The 22,225-nt window shown below is 40.5% G+C and overlaps 1 protein-coding gene across 2 annotated transcripts in view; it reads left to right on the forward strand.

Annotated features, from left to right (window-relative positions):
• Positions 1-2,044: 2,044 nt before the first annotated feature.
• The window catches only part of hlcs (holocarboxylase synthetase (biotin-(proprionyl-CoA-carboxylase (ATP-hydrolysing)) ligase)), a 41,548-nt gene continuing 21,367 nt past the window's right edge, over positions 2,045-22,225 (forward strand). The window contains exons 1-6 of one of the 2 annotated variants that reach the window (XM_031310942.2): positions 2,045-2,481; positions 4,074-4,214; positions 7,263-7,425; positions 8,834-9,867; positions 9,962-10,141; positions 18,496-18,776. In XM_031310942.2, the coding sequence (XP_031166802.1) occupies positions 2,197-2,481; positions 4,074-4,214; positions 7,263-7,425; positions 8,834-9,867; positions 9,962-10,141; positions 18,496-18,776 (2,084 nt within the window). In that variant the 5' untranslated portion in view covers positions 2,045-2,196. The remainder of the gene's footprint in view (positions 2,482-4,073; positions 4,215-7,262; positions 7,426-8,833; positions 9,868-9,961; positions 10,142-18,495; positions 18,777-22,225) is intronic. The other variant, XM_031310943.2, reaches the window with a different exon arrangement.

A 22,225-nucleotide genomic window follows, 5' to 3' on the forward strand; every position in this document is an offset into this window, starting at 1 on the left:
TGCAGGTAATGTGCTGCCAATTTTAAAGTCCGGCCTAACATGAAATACATATATACATAGTAACCTCAATTACAAATGCAGCATTTGGGTAAAAAATCTGCTACATCTTCATGTACATGTACATTGTACAGGTGTAACTCAAATATCATTAATGTTTAATGTACATGTAGGCCTACATTGTGCTGACTTTCAGATGATGCTGCACACAAAGATGAACATGGTGCTGATGAAAGACCAGAAACCAAAGTTCCAGATGTTGGCCTCCCTGAATTCTCGGAGGGCAGGAGAGCAGCGTGTGCATGACGGTCTGCAGCTGGAGCCGTGTACATCCCAGGAGGAGTTCAGAAAGTTTGAAGACAAGCTGCAGGACAAGCAGTTCTTCCAGCAAGATGTAATTAAACTTTTTCAGTTTGCGAGGGAAATATTTCAATATTCATTCATATTTCATCTCTGCAGAGTTCCAAACTGAGTCAGAATCTTCCAGCTGACCTACTTCAGGAAGCCCAATTGTATTCACAAAGGTCAAAGATCACTAAACAGGACTCATTTTGCTTCAACAAAGCAACAATTGGGAGAACTCTGGTGGGTTTCCACATGGCACAAGGCCAACTTTAAAAGTAATGTCTCAGCCAGTGTTGTAGTCGAGTCACCAACGTTTGAGTCCGAGTTAAGTCTTGAGTCCCCAGTGTTCGAGTCCGAGTCCAAGCCCTAGTCACCAAAGAAGAGTCGGACTCAAGTCTGAGTCGAGTCACCATTACCTATGTTTTGAGTCAGAGTCGAATCACAAGTCCAGAGAATAGCGACTCGAGTTGGACTAGAGTCCAAGTCCAGGACTTGAGTACTCCATCACTGCCTATTACAAATAAAAGAAGTCAGAAACTCCATCCAACTCTGAGTCCTATTTCATTAATGCTCAAGTCCAATTTCAAAAATCCTCAAGTCTGAGTCCAACACATCAGTGCGCCAGTCCAAGGCGAGTCACGAGTCCAGAGAATAGCGACTCGAGTTGGACTTGAGTCCGAGTCCAGGACTCCACACTGGTCTCAGCAGTATTCACACAGACACAACTAGAGAATCAATGGGATGATATTTAAAAGGTGAGTCCCTAAGGTGGTTAACATGAACTAAACAAAACTGGGGGATTCCAAACAGGTTTAGTGAGTTAGTTCGCTTTGAAAGGGTTCATGAACTTTGGCTCAGTTTTCAGAAAATAATTTCAATGTGGGGTACGGGGACCCCCAAGGGGTCCTTGAGGGGATACCAAGGGGTCCAGAGGAAAAAGATTGTAATTTATTTTCACTATAATTCCATCTATTAGTAACACATCAGCAAATGTGTTGTATTTGTAGTTTAAGAGAATATGCATGCACATTTGTTTTTTGTATGTAGCGTAATGTTAGGTGGGTGTGTTGGGGTGGAGGCATAAAGTCTATGGGTGGGGGCCTGTGTTTTTGTATATTTGTTCTAAATATTCAAAACACAATACAACAATTAATGGACACTGAGTGCAAGATGAATAGAGTAGCTTATGATATCATTTTATAAAAAAGGGATTGGATGTAACAGGATGGAAATGTATAAAACTGTCAAGTTTATTTGTTGTCAACGTCCAACAGTATGGACAGTCATGAATGAGATCACCTTGGGTGGATACTGTAAATAAAACCCACCAGAAGAAGGTGGTGCAGTAATGGGCTGTAGTTCCAGAAGGATGCAGCAATGCAACATTACGACTGCCGGTTGCTTCCAAAAAGAAGAAGAAAACGTTGTTGTTGTTGGCGTCCGCCATCTTGTCCGAGCCAGGAAGGAGGGAAGGAGGCGAAGAAAATATGAAGAAAATAAGGGGCGTGGTGTGAGCGGAACGGGCTTTTATTTTGAAGGCGAAGAAAACAAGGGGCGTTGCGTGAGTGGCTAAAGGCCGCAGCTGGACCATAGACTGTATTATGAGCTGGACCTTATTGCATGAACCACTGGTCCACACCTTATATATATATATATATATATGTCAATGGTCCACACTCCAGCATAGGTGGCGGTAATGCGCCTTAACGCTTGTTACTACCCGCTTTTACATAGCTACATAGACGAAATGTCGTAGCAGTTAGCTTGACAGCCAAGTTCGGCAGTAATGTTGTGACCGCTGTGAACGTCAATTTACATGGCATTAAAAAACGGCCACAATGGCACCCTTCGTGTATGCTGGTTAAGATGTTAATAACATTGTGCTACGTCTATCTGTGGGTGCGCTTTCACAAGTGCTACTCGGTGCTTATCCGCAACAGCCTGTCCAGACTGAACAGCAGCACCTTCAGCTTCAGCTTCAGAGTGTGCTCCAGCCCGGCCTCAGCACAAGCTACAACATCCCCAACTGGACACCACACAGCCGCCGCCGCCGCACGCAGGCAGCCCAGCCCGGTCCCACTCGAGGACAGCGTCTTCCTTCAGCTGGGAGACAAGGCTGTCTATGTCACGGAGCCTCAGGTTGGAACTTAAGCTAGCTAGCGTTTGAATGACATATCACATGCATACAGTTTGTGGTGACTGCAGTGTCTGGGCCTGTCACAGCCTTGTTTACATTTCTCATTTACCTCCGGAACTACTCTCAAATCCAGACAGTGCTGCAAGAAGCACTCAGATCTTTTACTTAGTAACAGTATCATACATTCAAAACGTTACCTAAGTCAAAGTACAAAAGTATAAACATTAAAATATACTTGAAAGTACTCAACTCAACTTGTTGGTTGTGATTAAGAAAATTACAAAAAAAAGTAAAACAAATCAGCAGTGTTTGGTTGGTACTGTAAGGGGATTCCATACCTAGCCCTGAAGCACACATTTATGTCAGAGGGACACTCCAGGTTTGAGTCAGGACAGGAGTCCTCATTTTTGAGACTTGTCTTGGACTTGTGAGACTTGACTTCCTTCACTACTTGAAGACTTAACTTGATATGCCACCTGAAGGCCTATTAATCGGTTGAGCCTGTGATCCAGAGCACTGCCGTACAGGTGTAACTAATTGATATTAGGGCTGCAACTAACGATTATTTTCATAGTCGATTAATCTGTCGATTATTTTCTCGATTAATCGATTAGTTGTTTGATCTATAAAAATGTCAAAACATGGTGAAAAATGTGGATCAGTGTTTCCCAAAGCCTAAGATGACATCCTCAAATGTCTTGTTTTGTCCAAAACTCAAAGATATTCAGTTTATTGTCACAAAGGAGAGAAGGAACTAGAAGATATTCACATTTCACAAGCTGGAATCAGAGAAATCTTATTTTTTTTTAATAAAAAAATGACTCAAACGATTAATCGATTATCAAAATAGTTGGCGATTAATTTAATAGTTGACAACTAATCAATTAATCGATTCATCGTTGCACCTCTAATTGATATCATACTAGGGATGACATTTGCCAGTGTTTCATAACTTAAAATGAAAAACGTTTAAGTCCTGCTGGCACCATGAGATCATTTGTCTTCTTCTATCGGAGTGGCAGGCTGCAGCCCCGATGTCATTGTGTCACTCTCTACTCTAACCTTGCTTTTACATAGGGCTGGGCAATATATCAATATAAATCGATATCGGGATATGAGACTAGATATCGTCTTAGATTTTGGATATTGTAATATCGTGATATGACATACAGTAAGTGTTGTCTTTTCCTGGTTTTACAGGCTGCATTACAGTAAAGTGATGTCATTTTCTGAACTTTCCAAACTGTTCTAGCTGTTCTATTATTTGCCTTTACCCACTTAGTCATTGTATCCACATTACTGATGATTATTTATCACAAATCTCATTGTGTAAATATTTTGTGAAAGCACCAATAGTCAACCCTAAAATATCGTCTCGATATCGAGGTATTTAGTTCTTCTAAAATATCGTGGTATTAGTGTTTCTCCATATTGCCCAGCTCTACTTCTACATAGCGTTCTATATGACTTGATGCCATTCTGTGCCTTTGGTCAAAGCGTTTGATGACTCCTGTCACTAACTACTAATCAATGTGTTTAACAGCCTTGTAGTGTGTGAAGTTATTCTTTCCTGTGATGTCTGTGCTGTCCCCAGGCATGTGATGACCTCAGCAAATGGACTGTGCTGTTGGGGTCCTCTCTGGTTTGTGGTCCACGAATAGAGAATATTTCATTCATCATAGAAGCTACAGGACACAGAGTGGGCTACCATTCTCCTCACACATCGAATAAGAAAGTAGGCACCACACATTGCTTAACAAGTAATATTCTCACAACAATCATTCTAATCTAGCAAAACTAGAGGCCTTTTAGCAAAGAAATAAGTAGCAAAGATATATATATATATATATATATATATATATATATATATATAAATTGTTGTATACATTTTTAAGATGAACTGCGTATGTAAACAAAACAAAAAAATTGGAATTTAAAAAAGGAATATGTACCTTAGTGCATAATCTGGTCATATTAAGACACAGTAAAACTCTATGTGTTGTAAATGGTATATAACATACATAATATATCTACTTGTACCAGTCAGAATGAAACATTCTGTAACATCCTGACAGCTGTGAGCTTGCAGCCAATAAATGCTGAGATATTTATAGCAAGACATTTTATTTGTTTATAATCAGATAGAACACTACCAACCTTTTTACAGGATTTCTGAATCCACAGTTGCACACACATTCAAAATGATGTGCTGATACAGTACTGCGAACCTAGTCTTTAAAATATATAGACTTAGACTTCTCTTTATTGATCCTTTTGGGATGACTCCCGCAAGGAAATTAGATTTCCAGCAGCAGATTTTAGCAGTTTACAAAACACTCTTTAAATAAAGAGGTATAAAAAATACAGTATATAAAAAATACAGTATAAGAATAACTAACAATTAACTTTTAGCTAAATATTTTTTACAAAAAGTAAACAAACAGTAAACAACAATAAACTACAGATAAATATATAGATATATAGGACTGTGTACGGTATTGTGTTATTATACAATGCCTATGTATGTATGTGTATATATATATATATATATATATATATATATATATATATATATATATATATATATATATATATATATATATATACACACATCATACATATTTATACTGCAGCACCACTTATTGGTGAAATGCCATCACATTTAGCAGAACTGTTAGATGTTCACATATGAACCACATATTTGGTTACAATTGCATGATGTATTCAGGAGTTATGACAGTGTTTTGTGGCCACATGGTTGTGTCACAATGTTCAACGAGCACATGCCCAGGGAGAACCTGTGTGCCAGCGACAAATACACAAAATTAAAAGAGCAGCCAGGGCCGGACTGGGACAATAGCCCAGGACAAACTGCACATTCACAACAGAGTACAACAAGTATACTGTAACTATTTTGTTGAAGTATTCTTTCTGTTTGATGTTTATGCCAGTAACATATCTTTTTAGTCGTGTTGCTTAAAACCAAAACTTGACACACAAAAAGAGTTAGTCAATTGTACTTCCATAATAAAGGCTAGAGGACCGTAACTTGTGTGCACTTTTAGAGTTTTTGTTTTGCATCTGGCATTTTTCCTCAGAACTCTGAATGGACTTGTGTTGATCATCATGTGGCTCTGAGTAACTGGAGGTGATTTCACCTGAGAATAAAGTGCACAGGTCTTTATTTTCAATATTGCATCTCCTGTCTGCTTTCCTGCAGAGCATGATTAAGTAATGCCATTTATTCGTTTTCTAAAAATGGAAGTAGTTGTTTTGTTATGACATGCTGATTGTGGCTCTTCTGGCATGTTTTTTTAAAATTTAATTTTTTATTTTTTATAAACCTCTAACCATGGCCTTTGCTTGTGAGCATACCTGTAATTTTGCAGCATTTTGTAGCACTTTCCAGCAGGGCTTTTCTCCTTTTTAATGCGCTCCCACTCCCCTTCACTTTCTCACCTTTTCTCTTTCTCCTGTGCTCGTCCATTCTTTCCTCCACACAGTTCAGCCATGCACATCTATGCGCTGAAATGTTGTATTTCTGCCCTGTGTTGTTTTCGCTTTGATTTACCCATTTCACTTTGCATTTTTAACACTGGCCTAACAGTCTGGGCCGATCAGCCTGACAGCAGCTACCTGCTCTTTTAATCTGTGTATACGGCTGTTTTTACGTCATGCGAGTCCCTTTGCGATTATAATATTTGGAGTTCTATTCAAATTTATTGATAAATATTGATGCTCATGCATTAATTCTGGGCCCACGTGTTTGGATATATAACTTAGTTAACTATGTTTGCTTAAATAATAAATGTGAAACCTACACATAACATTTTTATTTCTATTTTCTCCATTTGGAATTTTACAATGTTCTAATTCTCCAAAGATAAGATACACCTTTTATTAACCCCCCAGTGGGGAAATGTGGTTGTTGCAGCAGTACAATAGAAACAACAGAAATAAATACAGATAGGTATAGAAAGTACCAGAAATAAATAAGGTATAGAAAGTAACCGAAATAAATAAGAGGTAAATTTTTATATATATATATATATATATATATATATATATATCTATCTTTTTTTTTTTCTTTTTTTTTTTTTTAGGTTGTGATGCTGTTGCTTGTCTTCTGCCTTGATCATTAATTATCTTAAAATTAGAAATGTGACTATAGTTAGCCATGCTCATCAACAACAGTTCACATGCATTTCTACATCAGTATTTTGTCCTCTAACATGTGTCGCGGTAATTTTGTAATCCAGTTCTGACAACAAGGAACGAGACAAAAATCTTACAGTATTGTCAAACTTTTGTTGCTCCGAGCATGGTACACAAGACAAAGGTTAGTTTGTATCATGCACGCCGATTGGACGCTGTTCTTTCTCTTTATACCTTGGCTTGGCCCTCCCCCCTCTGGTCAAGGTTGTTTCTTTCTAACCAGTCAGGTGAGAATCTTCTGATTACATCTAGGTGGGAATGCCCTGTTAGCAAATACAGTCATGCCAAGATTCACTCAGTCAAAGGTTACATTGATAAATGATTCAGCATGATCAAATGCAAGAGACGTTAACCTAATTACAGGCGTCTGGCCAAGTGTGATTTCATTATAGCATGATCAAAGACAGTTTCCCTCACACTTGTAACCGCCTAGTTGCTCTGTACAAATATCTCTCTCTCTCTGTCTCTTTCTCTTTCTCTTTCTCTCTGTTTGTGTAGCAGACAGACATAATTAACTCAGTGGATCGGTACTGGGTGTCAGCTAACCAGAGCTGTGTGTTGTGTGCAGGTGCTGAAGTGGTCTGATTACTGTCTTCCTCTGGCCTGTAGCCCTGGCCAGCCGTTCCGGGCTGTAGCTCAGGCCAGCGTCGACAACTTCAGTCGACTGGGGGTGGCTTTTATCGAGGATCGCCTTCAGCTGGACAATGGACTTACGCCTTCAAAGATAATCCGTACGTTGCCTTTGATTACCTTTTTGTATTTCCCCTTTATTATATTTTTATTGTATTTTCACATCACCACCTCAGAACACCTTAACTTATGTGTTCATTTATCTCTTTGGAATGCACATTTCATTGAATTCGTGCATTCCTGTATTCCTGCATTATGTTCTATTTTGAAGTAAAACAATCAGTTCACCAGCAAATGTGAGCCGTAACAAACTGTATTTCTTATTTTAGTCTTTATTTCATCTACATTTTGCAATAGGTCACTCGTAGTGATAATGCACAGAGCATTATCACCAAGTCTGTAGTTCTGGTTTTACAGCCAACAAACTCCGCTCTCATTAACCTTTTCCCAACACGCAGCTGTTTTCAGTAAAAAAAAAAAAAAGCTCTGATAGACCTGTGCACGGCCTGTTCAGCACCAAACATCAGACCAACACAGTTAGAGACTAGCTGGTGAACATAGTGAAGCTTTTAGCAGCAACAGAGCTAGATCTTTTTCTCAAGAGTCGGTGGGAACTTGAATATTGAACTTGTGTTCATTGTGACTGTAAATAAATGCTAATGCTATCTGGTAAATGTGCAGGACAACTGTTTAATAACGTTAAAATATCAACTTTGTAAGGCAGCTTTTGTGCTCCTAATTGGCCAAATATTATGCTTTTTGGCTTTTTCCCTTTCCTTTATTGTGTTATATATCTTTTTGTGCACGTAATAGGTTTAGAAAGTGAAAAAGCCCAAAGTCCACCCCAAAGGGACTTACCATCTCCAACAGAAAACACTGTTCACAAACTGCTCCAAACAGCTCTATTGTAGTCCAGCCTTTACTTCAGAGACAAACGTGGTCACTTTGGAACACACGTTATAATGCTCGCCTAGCTGCTAGCATGGCACGCCCTCATACTCTGCTTCTGACTGGCTAGTAGTCCTTATCTAGGTACTGTCAGGGCACGCCCTCATACTCTGCTTCTGACTGGCTAGTAGTCCTTACCTAGCTACTGTCAGGGCACGCCCTCATACTCTGCTTCTGACTGGCTATTAGTCCTTACCTAGCTACTGAGCATGTGTGACTCCCAACAAAGATAGAACAGAAGTGAGATGTCTCACTCTGTAGCTAAAACAGAGAGCTCAACACACAGGGTGAAAAGAGGAGCTGCAGCAATGTGCAGTACAACAAATATATGGTGTTTTCTGAAAATTAAACCACATAAACCTATTCTAGTACAACCTCTAAATACAATTATGAACCTGAAGATGAGCACAATATGAGCACTTTAATATAGTTTGAACTATTTTCATACATAATTTACTATTATGTTTAGTTTGTTAAGGCTTAATGTTTGTACTTGGGATGTTTACTAAATGTCGCCGGACTGCACTCACATTTTTGTAAATGTTTGTGACATTCCCATAGCTGTCCTCCTCCAAGAATCCACTCTCAGTGAGCTGTTGGAGAAGCAGTGTCCAAAGACTGAGACGTCATCACTTTGGCTCTGTGGCCCCCAGTCTGGAGAAGGTGTTGCTGAGCCTTTGCGTTGTCGGCTGTCACCCAATAATCAGCACCTCCAGTGCCGTAAGGGCAGCCTCCTCCTCACCCCGGAGCTAAAGAGGAGGTTAGGGGAGCGGCGAGGGTCAGAGCCGCTCTGTGGCACCAAGGATCCGGGAGCTGTTTGTGACTCGGAGGACCATTCCCTGGGGAGTCATCACCACATGGAGGGCCACAAACACCACCTCCATCTGTCCAGCTGCCACGAATGCTTGGAGCTGGAGAACAGCACCATCCTCTCTGTCAAATATGCCTCGGCTGAGAACATTCCAGACCTTCCCGATGATAACTCAGTCGGGCTGGATAGTGGAGATGAGACTCTGGATGATGTTGAGCATGACGCCAAAGGGTTTTCTGGGCAAAGTGGTGGATTTGACTGTAAAAGCAAACCGCCAAATATTCTGCTGTACACGGGTGGTTGCCAGGAGCGTTTTGAGGCACTTCGTCAGCTTTTATCAGAGTGTATAAACATGGAAAACAACATAATATATCCCCTCCAACCACAACAGGCTCTGAGCGACCCTTGGCTGGACAACACCAGGCTCCTGGTACTGGCAGAGGAGGAAACCCTCACCCCTCAACTTCAGACCCGTTTCCTCACCTACCTGAGCCAGGGTGGCAGGGTCCTGGGGCTAGCCTCCACCCTGTGCCCTGCGGGCCTCTGTCTGAAAGTCAGGGAGAGGCAGCGTGGGAAGGTCAGCAGGCTGAGCTTCACCAGGGAGGACAGCACCGAGCTGGAACTGAGCGTGTTGGCGAGCGGGATGGTCTACGTCAGGGATACTCAGGGAGGAGGGGAAGTGGAGCTCTGGGGGGAGCTGAAAGGGGACAGCCCTCATCAGAGGGATATGGTTGTAGTCAGGGTAACCCACAGAGGGGATGACGGCGAAGCTGTCCTCTGTCAGGTAAAGACGTATGGCATTATTGAAAGCGATGCTTGTAGTAGTGCACAGGGTTGAATATTGTTTGAAAGACATGCTGTATGTTCCCTGTCTGCAGGCCCACCTGGAAATTGCTCCTGACTCGCAGAATTTGACATCGGAAGGTTTCGATGAACTGAAGGTCAGCAATGCACTGCGTTATGAAGTCCTGACAGAGATCCTCACCTCGCTGGGCCTCAGCTGTGAGCGAAACCAGACTCCAGCCCCAAGCCCGGTCCACCTGCTGGCCACCTCTCAGGTAAGACCCACACTGCTCATCTGTCGGTATCAGTCATGAGATAGACTTGTCTGTGACTCTCCTGGATTCTTTTTGTCACACCATGTCCACACTAACACGGCCCATTGTTCCCTGCAACATCAAGTACACAGACATAGGTAGCCTTGATACAACTTTTCTGTTTCTATCTTTTATTCCCAAAAATACAGTTAAGTCTAAAGATGAAAATCATATTTGTTGTGTTATTTTTACATTTCTACTGACATTCTGCCCCTCCCTGTGAACAAAAATCTATTCATCCATCATCATCATTATCCATTAAGTAGGGGTGTCAAAATGACGTTCGAATATTCCTTCTTTTTTTTAAAGATTATTATTTTGGGGCATTTTAGGCCTTTATTTTATAGGACAGCTGAAGTCATGAAAGGGGAGATAGATGGGGAATGACATGCAGCAAAGGGCTGCAGGTAGGAGTTGAACATGGGCGCGCGCTTCACCAGGTGAGCCTCCCAGGCGCCCCGAAGATGCCTTCTAAAAAAACACATTGGTTTGAATATATTCAAATGTTTATTTGTGCGCATTATGTCCATAAGAGGGCAAACAATTACAACGGGAGACATAACTAAGCGTATAGGTATATTTATTTTAACATAAACATGTATTTTGAAAGATCTACATACCCACACATTACAAAATAAACAAAATAATGTCCTATATAATGTAAAACTTAACATAAACACCGTAGACCTCTCTCCCACTCTCTCTCTCTGGAGCGTGCAGGAGGCAGGACATGACGCGGATTACACCGCGATCACGTATCTGGTTTGTATTCTGGTCATAAACAAATGGGTCTCTTGCCATTCCTTGAATTTGTCTGACAATTTTGGCGTCGGTCCTTACCGACAGAAGTTCCAGAATCTAGTTGTCTCTCCAGTTAGACATTTTCTTTGGTGTCTGGCGTCTTCCTCTTCACCCTTGTTTGTTTATTTCTGATCGTCAGCAGCATGACAGAAACGTGATCAACACACCCACTTGCTCGCTGTGAAATCTCTGGCCTACCGGCTGGGCTCAGGCACACAGGCAGCTGAACGTTAAGGGAGCAGCGACCCAGGCCCACCCGAAAAACCGTGCGAGGCAGGTCCCACAATATTTGAAAATACAGTTTCATATTGGAATGCCTGTTTATTCAGTGACAGCCTGAGAGAAAAACACACACACACACACACACATACACCAGATTGTTTTTATTAAAGTTAACTGTATGAGCGACAGCACAGATATGCTGCATACTACACGTGGAAACAATTTGGCTTCCTAAATGTATGCAAATATATGAGCATATATGCAGCCGGCTCACAGCAGGTCTGTGTACAGAGGGCCAATACAAACGTGAGGGCAATAAATCAGTCTTTGATCAGCCATCACAGTGACTCTCAGTTTGGGTACCATACGGTTCGTTTTTTGCAAAACATTGAAGTTCAGTCTAAACGGCGGTCTAATTACTAAAAAGCTAAAAGACTATTTTTGGAATGACTGAAAAAAGTAATTTGAAGTGTATAGCTATAATGTGTATCTAATCTGAATTCTAATTCCTTCTAAAAGGAATTGTTCTTATTTACAGATATATTTCTTCTGGAAAATATTTGTATGGATGTGTAAGAAAATGACAACAATAGCAGCATTTTCATAAGATTGAGGAAGTTTGTCAGGAATGGTGCGTTTGTCATGGAGCTGGAGCTCAAGAAGAGCCACTAGGGGGGGTCGGAGCTCCAGGTTGCTGAGATACTGGAATCAAGGACCTGATTCGTTCTTCAGGGCAACCCTTCCAGTGGCTGGTGTCCCTGATGGGAGGTGTCCTATCTGGGCACAGAGCCTGGGCCTTCCTTAAAAAAAACTCAGTAGTATTATTGTAGTAATATTGGTAGTAGTTTTAGCAGTGTAGTTGTACTTTTTGGCTTCATTGTTGTATATTTGGATTGGTGTGTGGCCTTTGACCTTGCCCCCCCCCCCAAGTCCCAACAAGAAGCAGGCTTATGGAAATTGGGGGCTGCAGAATTGTTTCCAGATTGTTGTGTAGGTTGAGAAGGAGAGCTGGTAGCTGTGTACCTCAACATGTCTGTAGAATGGCCGCTCTGCTCCTGGTGTACTACGCTTGGGTTGTTTCCAGTAGCTTTTATTCAGTCCTAAAGTTGTCAGGTTGTTTTTGTCAATTGATGTTTTGGTCTTGAGTGGTCTTAAGTATGAGAGGTAGAGGTTTCCATACGTGCTTGTTGTCAGGCATTGCTACTCGCTCTCAGCAGGTTGGAAACTCTTCACCTGAATAAGTAGAATTTTACACATTCCTTCCCATTCATAGTATTCTCACCAGGACTTTGAAATCAACGTATTTGGAGCCCAGAAATCTAATCTCTGCAATCTTTGCTGCTTTTGACTCTTTTATTTATATATATATATATATATATATATATATATATATATATATATATATATATATATATATATATATATATATATATATATACATACATACATACTGTTGATCGGACAAAACTAAAACATGTGAATGTCACCAGAAATTATAACTGACATTAAAAACTTAATGATTATTTTAACACTTAGTAGACCAAATGATTAAAATTAATCCACAGATTAACATGCATTTTTTGTAGATGCAATCATATTAGAGCCAGACCGATATATCGGCGGGCCGATATTAGGCATTTTCCAAACTATTGGTATCTGCATTTATAATGGCCGATAAACGAATATTAAAAAAATAAAATAAAAATGGACGAAACCCCCTTCAACCATGTTCTGAGTGTTGGCGTTGCATAGTCTGTCCACCAGACCTGTTGGCAACACTCATCACTCATTTTTTGTTGTTGTGTTTTGTTTATTTATCAGAACTTTAACATATTTTTATGTTCGTCTGTTCTGTTGTGTTTATTTTTAAACTGCATTATGATATTATTTTAGTGAGTACTCATAAATAACTACAAATAACCAATGTTAGGGAAATCTGTTTATGTTTTGTTACGTGTTTCTGGATTTTTTTTTTAAATACATATCGGCCGATATATCGGAATATCGGATTTTTAAATCACCAAATATTGGTATCGATATCGGCCTTAAAAATCCTTTATCGGTCGGGCTCTAAATCATATATAGTTGTTACTGGATATAATAAATTGTGTTTTGCTGAAATTCTTCTTCTTGTGTCCAGGTGAAACTGTGCCAGTGTTTTTTTTAACAATATTTTTGGCAGACAGACACATTATTACAGGATTACATTCTTTAAACAAGCAACAAACATAACAAGGAACAGTGCTGTAATAACCACTCAACATAATAACTGGACTGTATAACATGACATGCTCATATTCCGAACAATACATTTATTATCGGCCAATTGTATAGTATTATTGGTGTGTATACACATTGGCTGATAACTAACAAGACATGTCAGTACAACAATGTGAGAGACACTGTATACATATGTATATATTATAAAGCAGATAAGAATTAGATTATGTACAATACCCATGGAGAATGATGCCCATTCAACTGGAACTATCCCCTGGCATAATATGCATACATCCAACTTGTGTCATTTTCTATCTCTCCATTAAGGAAGGAAACAGGTCAGTTGTGTAGTTTTAAAGGTGTGTGTGGGGCCAGGGTAACATTCACAGCACCTGGTCGTGCCACTGCAACAGCTGTGAGGCTGAGAGACTCTGCCGTAGTCGGTCTAGTAGCCGGACTCCTTGCCGGTGATGAAAACCCACTCTAGCACACACTAATGCATTCAGTGTGGTGGTGATCAGTGCGGCTGACTTCCATCACTGCTCAGTGGGTGTTCCTGTTCTCTGCCATGAGGTGGTAAATCACCATTTCCCTCTGTCTGGAAATGAAGTGGGTTCTTGAGTTGAATAGAATCAGGACTGGAATGGATTTGCAAAGCTCTCTCTTTAAAAATAAATAAATAAATAAATATTTTAGGATTTATTCAGAAGTGCAGAGGCTTATTGTGTGCCAAAGCTGGTTGGAGTTGATAGATGTTATTCTCTTTAGTTACAGTTATTAATAGACAGTAAAATGTGAGCAGAGTGAGCATCCCTATGGAAGTCCAGTATTTATGTTAAATAATGTTTTGGCCTATTAGGGCCTGCAGGCTGTGCTGTCGTAAGTCTAATGTTAATGGACTGTATTTATATAGCGCTTTTCTAGTCTTAACGACTACTCAAAACGCTTTAACATACAGTACAGAAACCATTCACGCACTGTGGCCGAGGCTGCCACCTGCTCATCAGATAAACATTAACACACACTTATACTCTGATGGTGCAGCATCGGGAGCAATTTGGGGTTCAGTGTCTTGCCCAAGGATACTTCGACATGGGACTGCAGGGCCAGGGATCGAACCACCGACCTTCCGATTGGTAGGCGACCGCTCCACCACCTGAGCTACAGCTGCCCACAACAAGATGGGACCCATGACAGCCGACACCATTCTTTAGCCTTGACCTAACTTAACTTTAAGCTGCCTTTAACTCCTACTCTCACCCAAGCAAAGAGCAGATCTTCAGTGGCCTTATATCTACTATCTGCTTAGGCTAAACTTAGCCTGGCTCCGCCCTCCTACGTACTTCTGCTCAATTTTCATTTTCCTTCAGTACATCATCTGGGTTTGTGGTATATTCTTTGGTTTTCTCCTGTCAAATCTTTACCGGTCCAATCAGCGAACAGAGGGAGTGGCTGAGAACGATGACGTTGAGGTCGTGCGCTAGTTTGAGTTGTAGTTCCGTAATGGCGGTGGAGAAAGATGCGAGCGAAGCCATTCAGTCCGTTGTGGCAACGCTGCCGAATATCCAGAAGTTAAAGCCCGAGCAAGAACAATCTTTGCTGAGTTGTGTTGGTGGCCATGATGTTGTGGCCCTCCTCCCCACGGGGTTCGGGAAGAGTTTGATTTTCCAGCTCGCTCCGTTAGTGGTGAAGGAGTTGGCTAAGGCTAACGCTAGCGATGCTAAGCCGATGTCACGACCAAATGTTATTGGTTATGGCAAATCCAATAGTTTTAAACTTAAGCAGAGTTCCCGCCTTCAAGGAAGTTAACACTTTTCAATGGAGAGTGGCCAGACTCTCTGTACAAATGAAATGTACCGGAGTCTGGTAGGACCAGGCTAGGCTAAACTGCCATGGCCCCGCACAGTTGATAAGCCTACATCCCTGCTTATCTAGCTCCACTAGTCTTACAAATACTAGCTGTCAGCTGTCTTCCTGGCTGTCACTTTCTGACACAGTCTTTTCCTAGTTGTCAGTTGGCTCTTTCTGTGGCCCCACTGTTAGAAAGGGCCCACCCTCAACCTGCATGTATACTGAGATTGGGGAATTGTTGCAGCAGCACTACTTACAGCAAATAAAATACAGTGTCAGAATACAAATCCAACATATGAAGGCATCTGAACATATTGTTGCTTTCCAGTGAAAACCTCATATTTCCATGATGTAAATCATTTAGTCAATTTAACTACTACTACTACTATTACTATTACTATTACTTTTACTACTATCCATGTGTATGTGTTGTGGGCAGTATTACAAATTAACGAGCAGGACTATTATATAAAAATATTGGATTTTTATATGGAGTCGGTTCATACAGGTTATTGTTGAGTAATACTTTTTTATTTTCTAGATGGAAGTTGCTATGTAAGTTTTATCTCAAATTAATATGTTAATCACATCATGTTTGTTGTCTGAATGTATCACGTAAATTATTTGACATCAGACCAAACACCCTCTCCTCATTTTTGATAAAGCCGCATTCTGTTTGTGGTCAGTTTGTTCTTGTAGCTTAAAAGCTGGATTCTAACCTTGTAAGCACTTTGTCTAAGTGAAATGAAAGTGAAATGCTCATAACAGATCTGGACAAAAATTAGACTAGTATGCCTACTAAGTGTTTTCATGAACTAAAAGTAGAATACAATGTTTTTTTTTAATAAGACGAAACTAAAATATAGAGTTTTCGTTCATTTCATAAAAGTGGACCAATACAAAGAAGAATGAAGTTGACTAAATGTGACTAAAAGATGGACGTTTGACCACCAAGACTAAGAATAGATCTAAAATTACACAAATATAACACCAACCATGAGCAGATTGAATTTTGTTGGAAATACAGTATAACCAGGGTTTTACCACTCTGTTTGGAGATTTCAAATTTAAAATCTCGTTAGAAATGAGATTTCCACTCAAACGTTCATTCAGAATACATTGTGGCCATCCTTTCACTCCTTCTACTGTAACATACAGTAAGTTGAGTTAAAACAATCCTTGTCATGTATCAGACTTACAAAGATGTCTGACACTGTGACCAATCTGTCATGCTCAGCCAATCCTGTGACACGATTTGATGAGAAGTATGGCTCATCTTAAAGCTTTAGTGCGTAACTTTTTGATATTAATGAACGTATGTTACATTCAAGCCATTGCCAAACGAGTTGCTACAAAGATAATAAAGACTATCAGCTCCACACAACTCTCTCTGTATTTCTCAGTATGGCTATGTTCAGAAGATTGTGTTGTCCGGTGACTTTCCCGCGCAGAAACTCGAGTGAAGATAATGACATCTTCTGAAGAGTCCATGTTTTTTTAATCCTCCGTGTCCTCCTTGGCTACTAGCAGCTGCATAGAGGAGGGGTGGGGCGCGATCACGGAAGGCGTGTGTCATGTGGATGCTCCGACAGTTTTGGGGTCATTACTTAGAATTCCTCATGGGGGGGGCAGAAACTACGCACTATAGCTTTAATATGAGTTTATCACCAATCTGTGAAATGTCAGAATCGTACTGAGTGCAAACCATATCCTGTTATGTCTTGTGAGGATGACTTCATGTTCATGTCAAATCAAATAAAATCAGCTTTTATTTACATTTTCAGGCAGAATTGCACAATGAAGTGCTTCACATTATTACATTGCATACGTTAAGATTACAAACAATGAGAGAATCAAGTCAAATCTGATAAGCGAGAGAGGTAAAGGAAGTCCATAACACAATAATATATCCACCATAGAGAAAACATAGTAAACATTCAGACAACCTGTTTTGTGTGTGTAAGGACACCGGAGAGAACCCTGATTGATAGGAAGTGACTGGAACAGAGCAGACTGGGACTGCTGCCTAATTACACCATGTCATTGATTAGCCACACACACTGAACAACTCATTCAGCACATTTATTTCTAACGGAAAATTCATCACATACATTACAACTCTTATCTTGGACAGATGATTCTGAATATGAACTGTTTCTCTAAAAGCTTGGATTGAGAGATGGTGCCAGATATGAACAGCCAGTTAAATACAGTATGTGTGTGCATGCTCACTGTTGTCTAGAAGAAGACGTGATTATTCGGCTAAGTAATGCCAATAGCAGAACCCCTTAAAGCAACTATGAGGAACTTTTGAAATGTTTCTGAAAAGGTATTTTTATATAGGCCTAGTTTTTATTAATGCCTCTGCCCGGTCGAGTTTTCCCGCAAAGTCACAAAATGATTTAAGGCAGGTAGAGCGGCTCTACAGTAACACATTCTGATGGGTCACAGATTTCGGCGCAACACCGAAAAAAACCTGTGTTAGCGAGATTCCAGCAAGGTAAAAGGTAGCGGGAGATTTCTTATTGTATTTTAATGTTATTTTAGAAGTTATCTGCTGTAGTTATGGCTGATACTGGGGCAGGACCATCACAGGAAAGAAGAAACTGAAACGATGAACAACTATAAGCTTAAAGGGAAAGTGAAAGACGTCGGTCTGGCTTTCAACAGACGGAGACAATTACAGGATTGTAAAGGATTCAAAACTGACCCTGAATTGGAATCTACTAACAAGTATAATGTGTGTTTCCGAAGCCTGACATATCTTATTCCTCTGTACAACAGAGCTTCATGTTGTCCAAAAAAAACTATTAAAAACACATTGATGAGCCACACGATTCCACTGAGTGACATGTTCCTTCATTACCACGGACACTAAAAACAGTCCCCAGCTAAACTATTAAATTACACAAAAAGATTTAGATATTTAGTAAGAGCCAATAGGCTCGTAGCTGAGAGCCACAGAGTAAAGGAAGTCAGAAGGTTCTGGCAAAGTTAGCCTAAAATAAACTAAGTTTTACTGCCCGAAAGTGTATTTTAAAGCAAAAGCAATTCCAAACTTTTCTAAGAGACCTCAGGTGGTATATCCAATAACATTACAGAAAATGCAAGTGTGGACTAAACTGTAGGCCCTGTGTCTATAGAGACAAGGGTACATATTATTTATATTTCATATAAAAGAAATAACTGATGGCATTATTGTCCTACTCTGCTCCTCACAGGAGACCAAGGCCGTCTTCCTGAATTGGCTGCAGACACGTGCAGATCAAAATGGCCTCCTCACATTGTCCAAGGCCTCCCTCAGGATGCTGTCCAGTTCTGAGCTCCAGGATGGTCCTTCGCTGCCTGAGGGCTCTCTGGCCCTGGTCACCAACTCCTCAGAGTCCCAGAGCTGGCCGCACTTCAGTATGGAAACCTACAGCAAGAACCTGAAGACCAGCCTGCTGGGGCACACCGTGCTGTACGCTGAGATGGTCACGTCTACCATGGACCTGCTACAAGGGTAACACATGCTCCTCTGAGCCTGTTCAATGTTTGAAATGTACACTGAGGCTGGCAGCAGCGTGTTCTCACAGGCAAAATGGTGTCTTTGTGACCAAAAAGACATGCAACACTTGGTTTTGATTGCTGCAATGTGCACAGGCTAACCAGCTGTAACTTTACACCACTGCTCTTATCATTGTAGAGCACAGTTCCCCGCAGCTAGTCAAATAAACTAGTTCAGCTTATATGCAGTAGTGATTGTTCAGAGCCCCCAAAGACCAGATGATATGTTTTTATCCTGTGCTCATATGATGCAGTATGGATCTTGTGAGTAAAATGGACAAAAATAGCTTTTCAATGGTCACATTCATAGGTTGATTGTGACCCGGATGAATTTGAGGGTTTGAAATGCAGTCAGCTGTCGTTGCAGCATTGGTTGTCGCACACCAACTGGGATGATAATTCACATTGTGGATCTGGCGTCAGCCTCCAACAATTACACACACGTTCTCAAAAGGCTGTGCACTGTAACTATTTGGTTGAAAGATTAAGGGTTACTGTGTAATGCCAGGAGCATATCTTTTAGTTTGAACAAAAACTGCTTAGAAAACATCCAGAAATAGTGCCAAGTGTCTTCAGTTTCAAGACTTGTTCAATGGCATTTCCATAATTAAGGGGCTGACGGGCTACAGGTCTGAGAGACACTGTAGCTGCCCTGTGTCGTTGTCATTTTGATGTACCCATTTCATTTTGTATTTTTAACACTGGCCTGACACTCTGAGCCAATCAGCTGGCCAACTGATGACACTTACCCACAAATGGAATTGTGGATCTGTAACCTTTTAAGCCACTTGTGAAATTGATGCAAAATAGTGTATTATGTCTCTCCCAGTTTTTTCAAGCTGTGACAGGTTGCTTTGTTCATCTTTACAGTTAAGCAACTGTTATGAAAGAGCTCTACATGTGGAAAAGCCATCTGCAAAATTCATAACATAACTTAATTAATGCATAACTTAACTCGGGGGCAGCAGTTTGATCCTAAGTTAAGATCAATGTAAGTTCACAGTGTTGACACACACACACACACATATATATATATATATATATATATATATATTCACTAAATATATCACCACACTGCAGACACAGTGTTGTAGTGACAAGTGAAAAGGATTTGAGCTGAAATCAAACGGCTTTTGAATAAATTAACAAATAAACACCCTGCGCCGGAAACAGAGCACCAACCACCCTCTCTGAAATATTCACTCACACGTGCACGCGTACATGCGTGTTATGTTTGAAGCATCACCATTGTCACAACCTCTACAATACTATCACCCCTCTCGGATAAGGTGGACTCAGAGCCTGCAGGTGGATGCTGGGGTGGAGGTGGGGCTTTTGAATAGCTACATCACCAGCAGCAGTTGTATTAGTAGCAAGCAACAGCATGGCTTTAACGGGAATGCTGTGGCAACAGAAGAGTGAGCACAACACCGGAAACTTAAGTTCACCGCCGTGACTAAAAGGGTGCATTGGATATATGCTGAATGAGTTAACGGACAATAGTTAAAAAAAACTATACATGATGTCACAAGGACTTTCAGATGCTCATTTATTATTGAGTCAATAAAATGCCTCTTTGGCAACCGATGAAAATTAAATTGACACCAGCCAAGTGAAGTAAGAAAAGATAGCGATACGGCATAAAATCTGCGTATGTGTGTGCGTGTGTGCATGCGTGCGTGTGTGTGTGTGTGTGTTTTTTGGGAGGGTAGACGGGCTGGAACTAATTTAATGCCTAAGTGACCTTACTGCAGCAAAGGCAAGTTGCACCTAATAGACTTCTTTGTCTGCATCCACACGTGAGTAAAAGTGGCTGTTGAGTGGGTCCACCAGGCAGCAGGTGGGAGCAATTAAAACTGTCATAAAGTTTGAAAAATGGATTGTGGAGCAGCACTGAGCTGATTGGAACAGACAGTGTTGTCATTAAGGTTATACAAAAACTAATGCAGGGTGAATGGGGAGGCCATATAACCCCAAACCTGTTGCTGCAGTTTGATTTCACTGCTAATGTTTGAGTTTCCAGATGTCCCTCTGGAGCAGCCTTGATTAATGTTATTATCAAGGAATGTCTGTTTTATTTCTTCAAGCGTTTGTGTTTATTAAGTATTCAGTATGATACTGAATATTTTCAGAGAAAATCCACCTTTTTGGTAGGACTGACCGTTTTTAAAGGAATGCTAGTGGGAGCTAGCGGAGAGAATTGCATTGAGTTTTTGCTCGGTCGCTGGTTTTTCGGTACTACTCGATGTGGCAGTGAAACTGTGTTCTGCGTGTTTCAGTGCGGCACACTTTTACGGTTTTATAATGTCCTCTGTGGCTCCGCTTTGTCAAGTCTGAGTCACTTGAATCAATTCAAGCTGGGGCCAGGAGAATACAAATTACGAACAGAAACCCTGCAGGATCCATTGTTTTGGAGTTTGGCCCATATTAGGGACTAAAGTCAGGTTATCTCGGCCTTGGCTGCTCCAATTTCTAACCTTTTTTTTGTGTCTCTTGCATCTCTGATGTTCAATTTTAAATTGTAGTATCTCATTTTAACGCTTGCTATTGATTTAATTTTTGTCGTAGTCTAACATTTATATTAGTTTTAGTCCCGTATTAATATAGCGCCTTTGCTATAAAAACACCATAAAATGGAAATTAATAAAACTAGAAATGAATAAAGAAACTACACAAAGGAAGGACATACAGGTGGGTCAGACCTGTGTTTTTGAAAGCGTCCACAGATCAACAGTCCAAAGGGAGAGACTTCCAAAGTTTAGGATTAGATTGAAGCCTAGAGCCAGGAACAAGCAAGAAACAGTGATCAGAGGACCTCAGAGACCTGCTGCTGACAGGTGTGAATAATCATCTCCATCTCAGCTTACACAATAGACAGAATAGGCCTCCGCAGTGTTTCTCATTTGTCATAGACATACAGTATATTCGGTTGGTAGTAAGGTACATTTCTTTTATCAGTGCAAATAATTTGGTTTCGAATTATAATTTTACGAATGCATATCTACTAGAGGTGTGAATCTTCACTGATCTCCCGATTCGATTACGATTATCATGTCTTCGATTCGATATCTCGATGCGTCACGATGCGTCAAATCCATTTTTCTATTAAAGCCACATAGGATATTTAATTCATAGCTTTTCAAGCTTCAAAAACCAAACATTCTGCAGTGCTCTAATACTAAATAAATTGGATACATAAAACTACAGCACTGAGCACATGGCACTTCCTGAATGTGCAAAATAAACAGAATATGTAAACAGAAAGGTTGTTAGGCCTACATTAAATTGTAAAGAGAAATAATCGATTATGGCCCGGCCGATTATCGATGCAGCATCGTCCATGTCCACGATTCGATGCATCGATTATTTGATTAATTTCAACACCTCTAATATCTACATTAGACA

The sequence above is a fragment of the Sander lucioperca genome, chromosome 13, assembly GCF_008315115.2.
Source record: "Sander lucioperca isolate FBNREF2018 chromosome 13, SLUC_FBN_1.2, whole genome shotgun sequence".
In the NCBI taxonomy this organism is placed as follows: Eukaryota; Metazoa; Chordata; class Actinopteri; order Perciformes; family Percidae; genus Sander; species Sander lucioperca.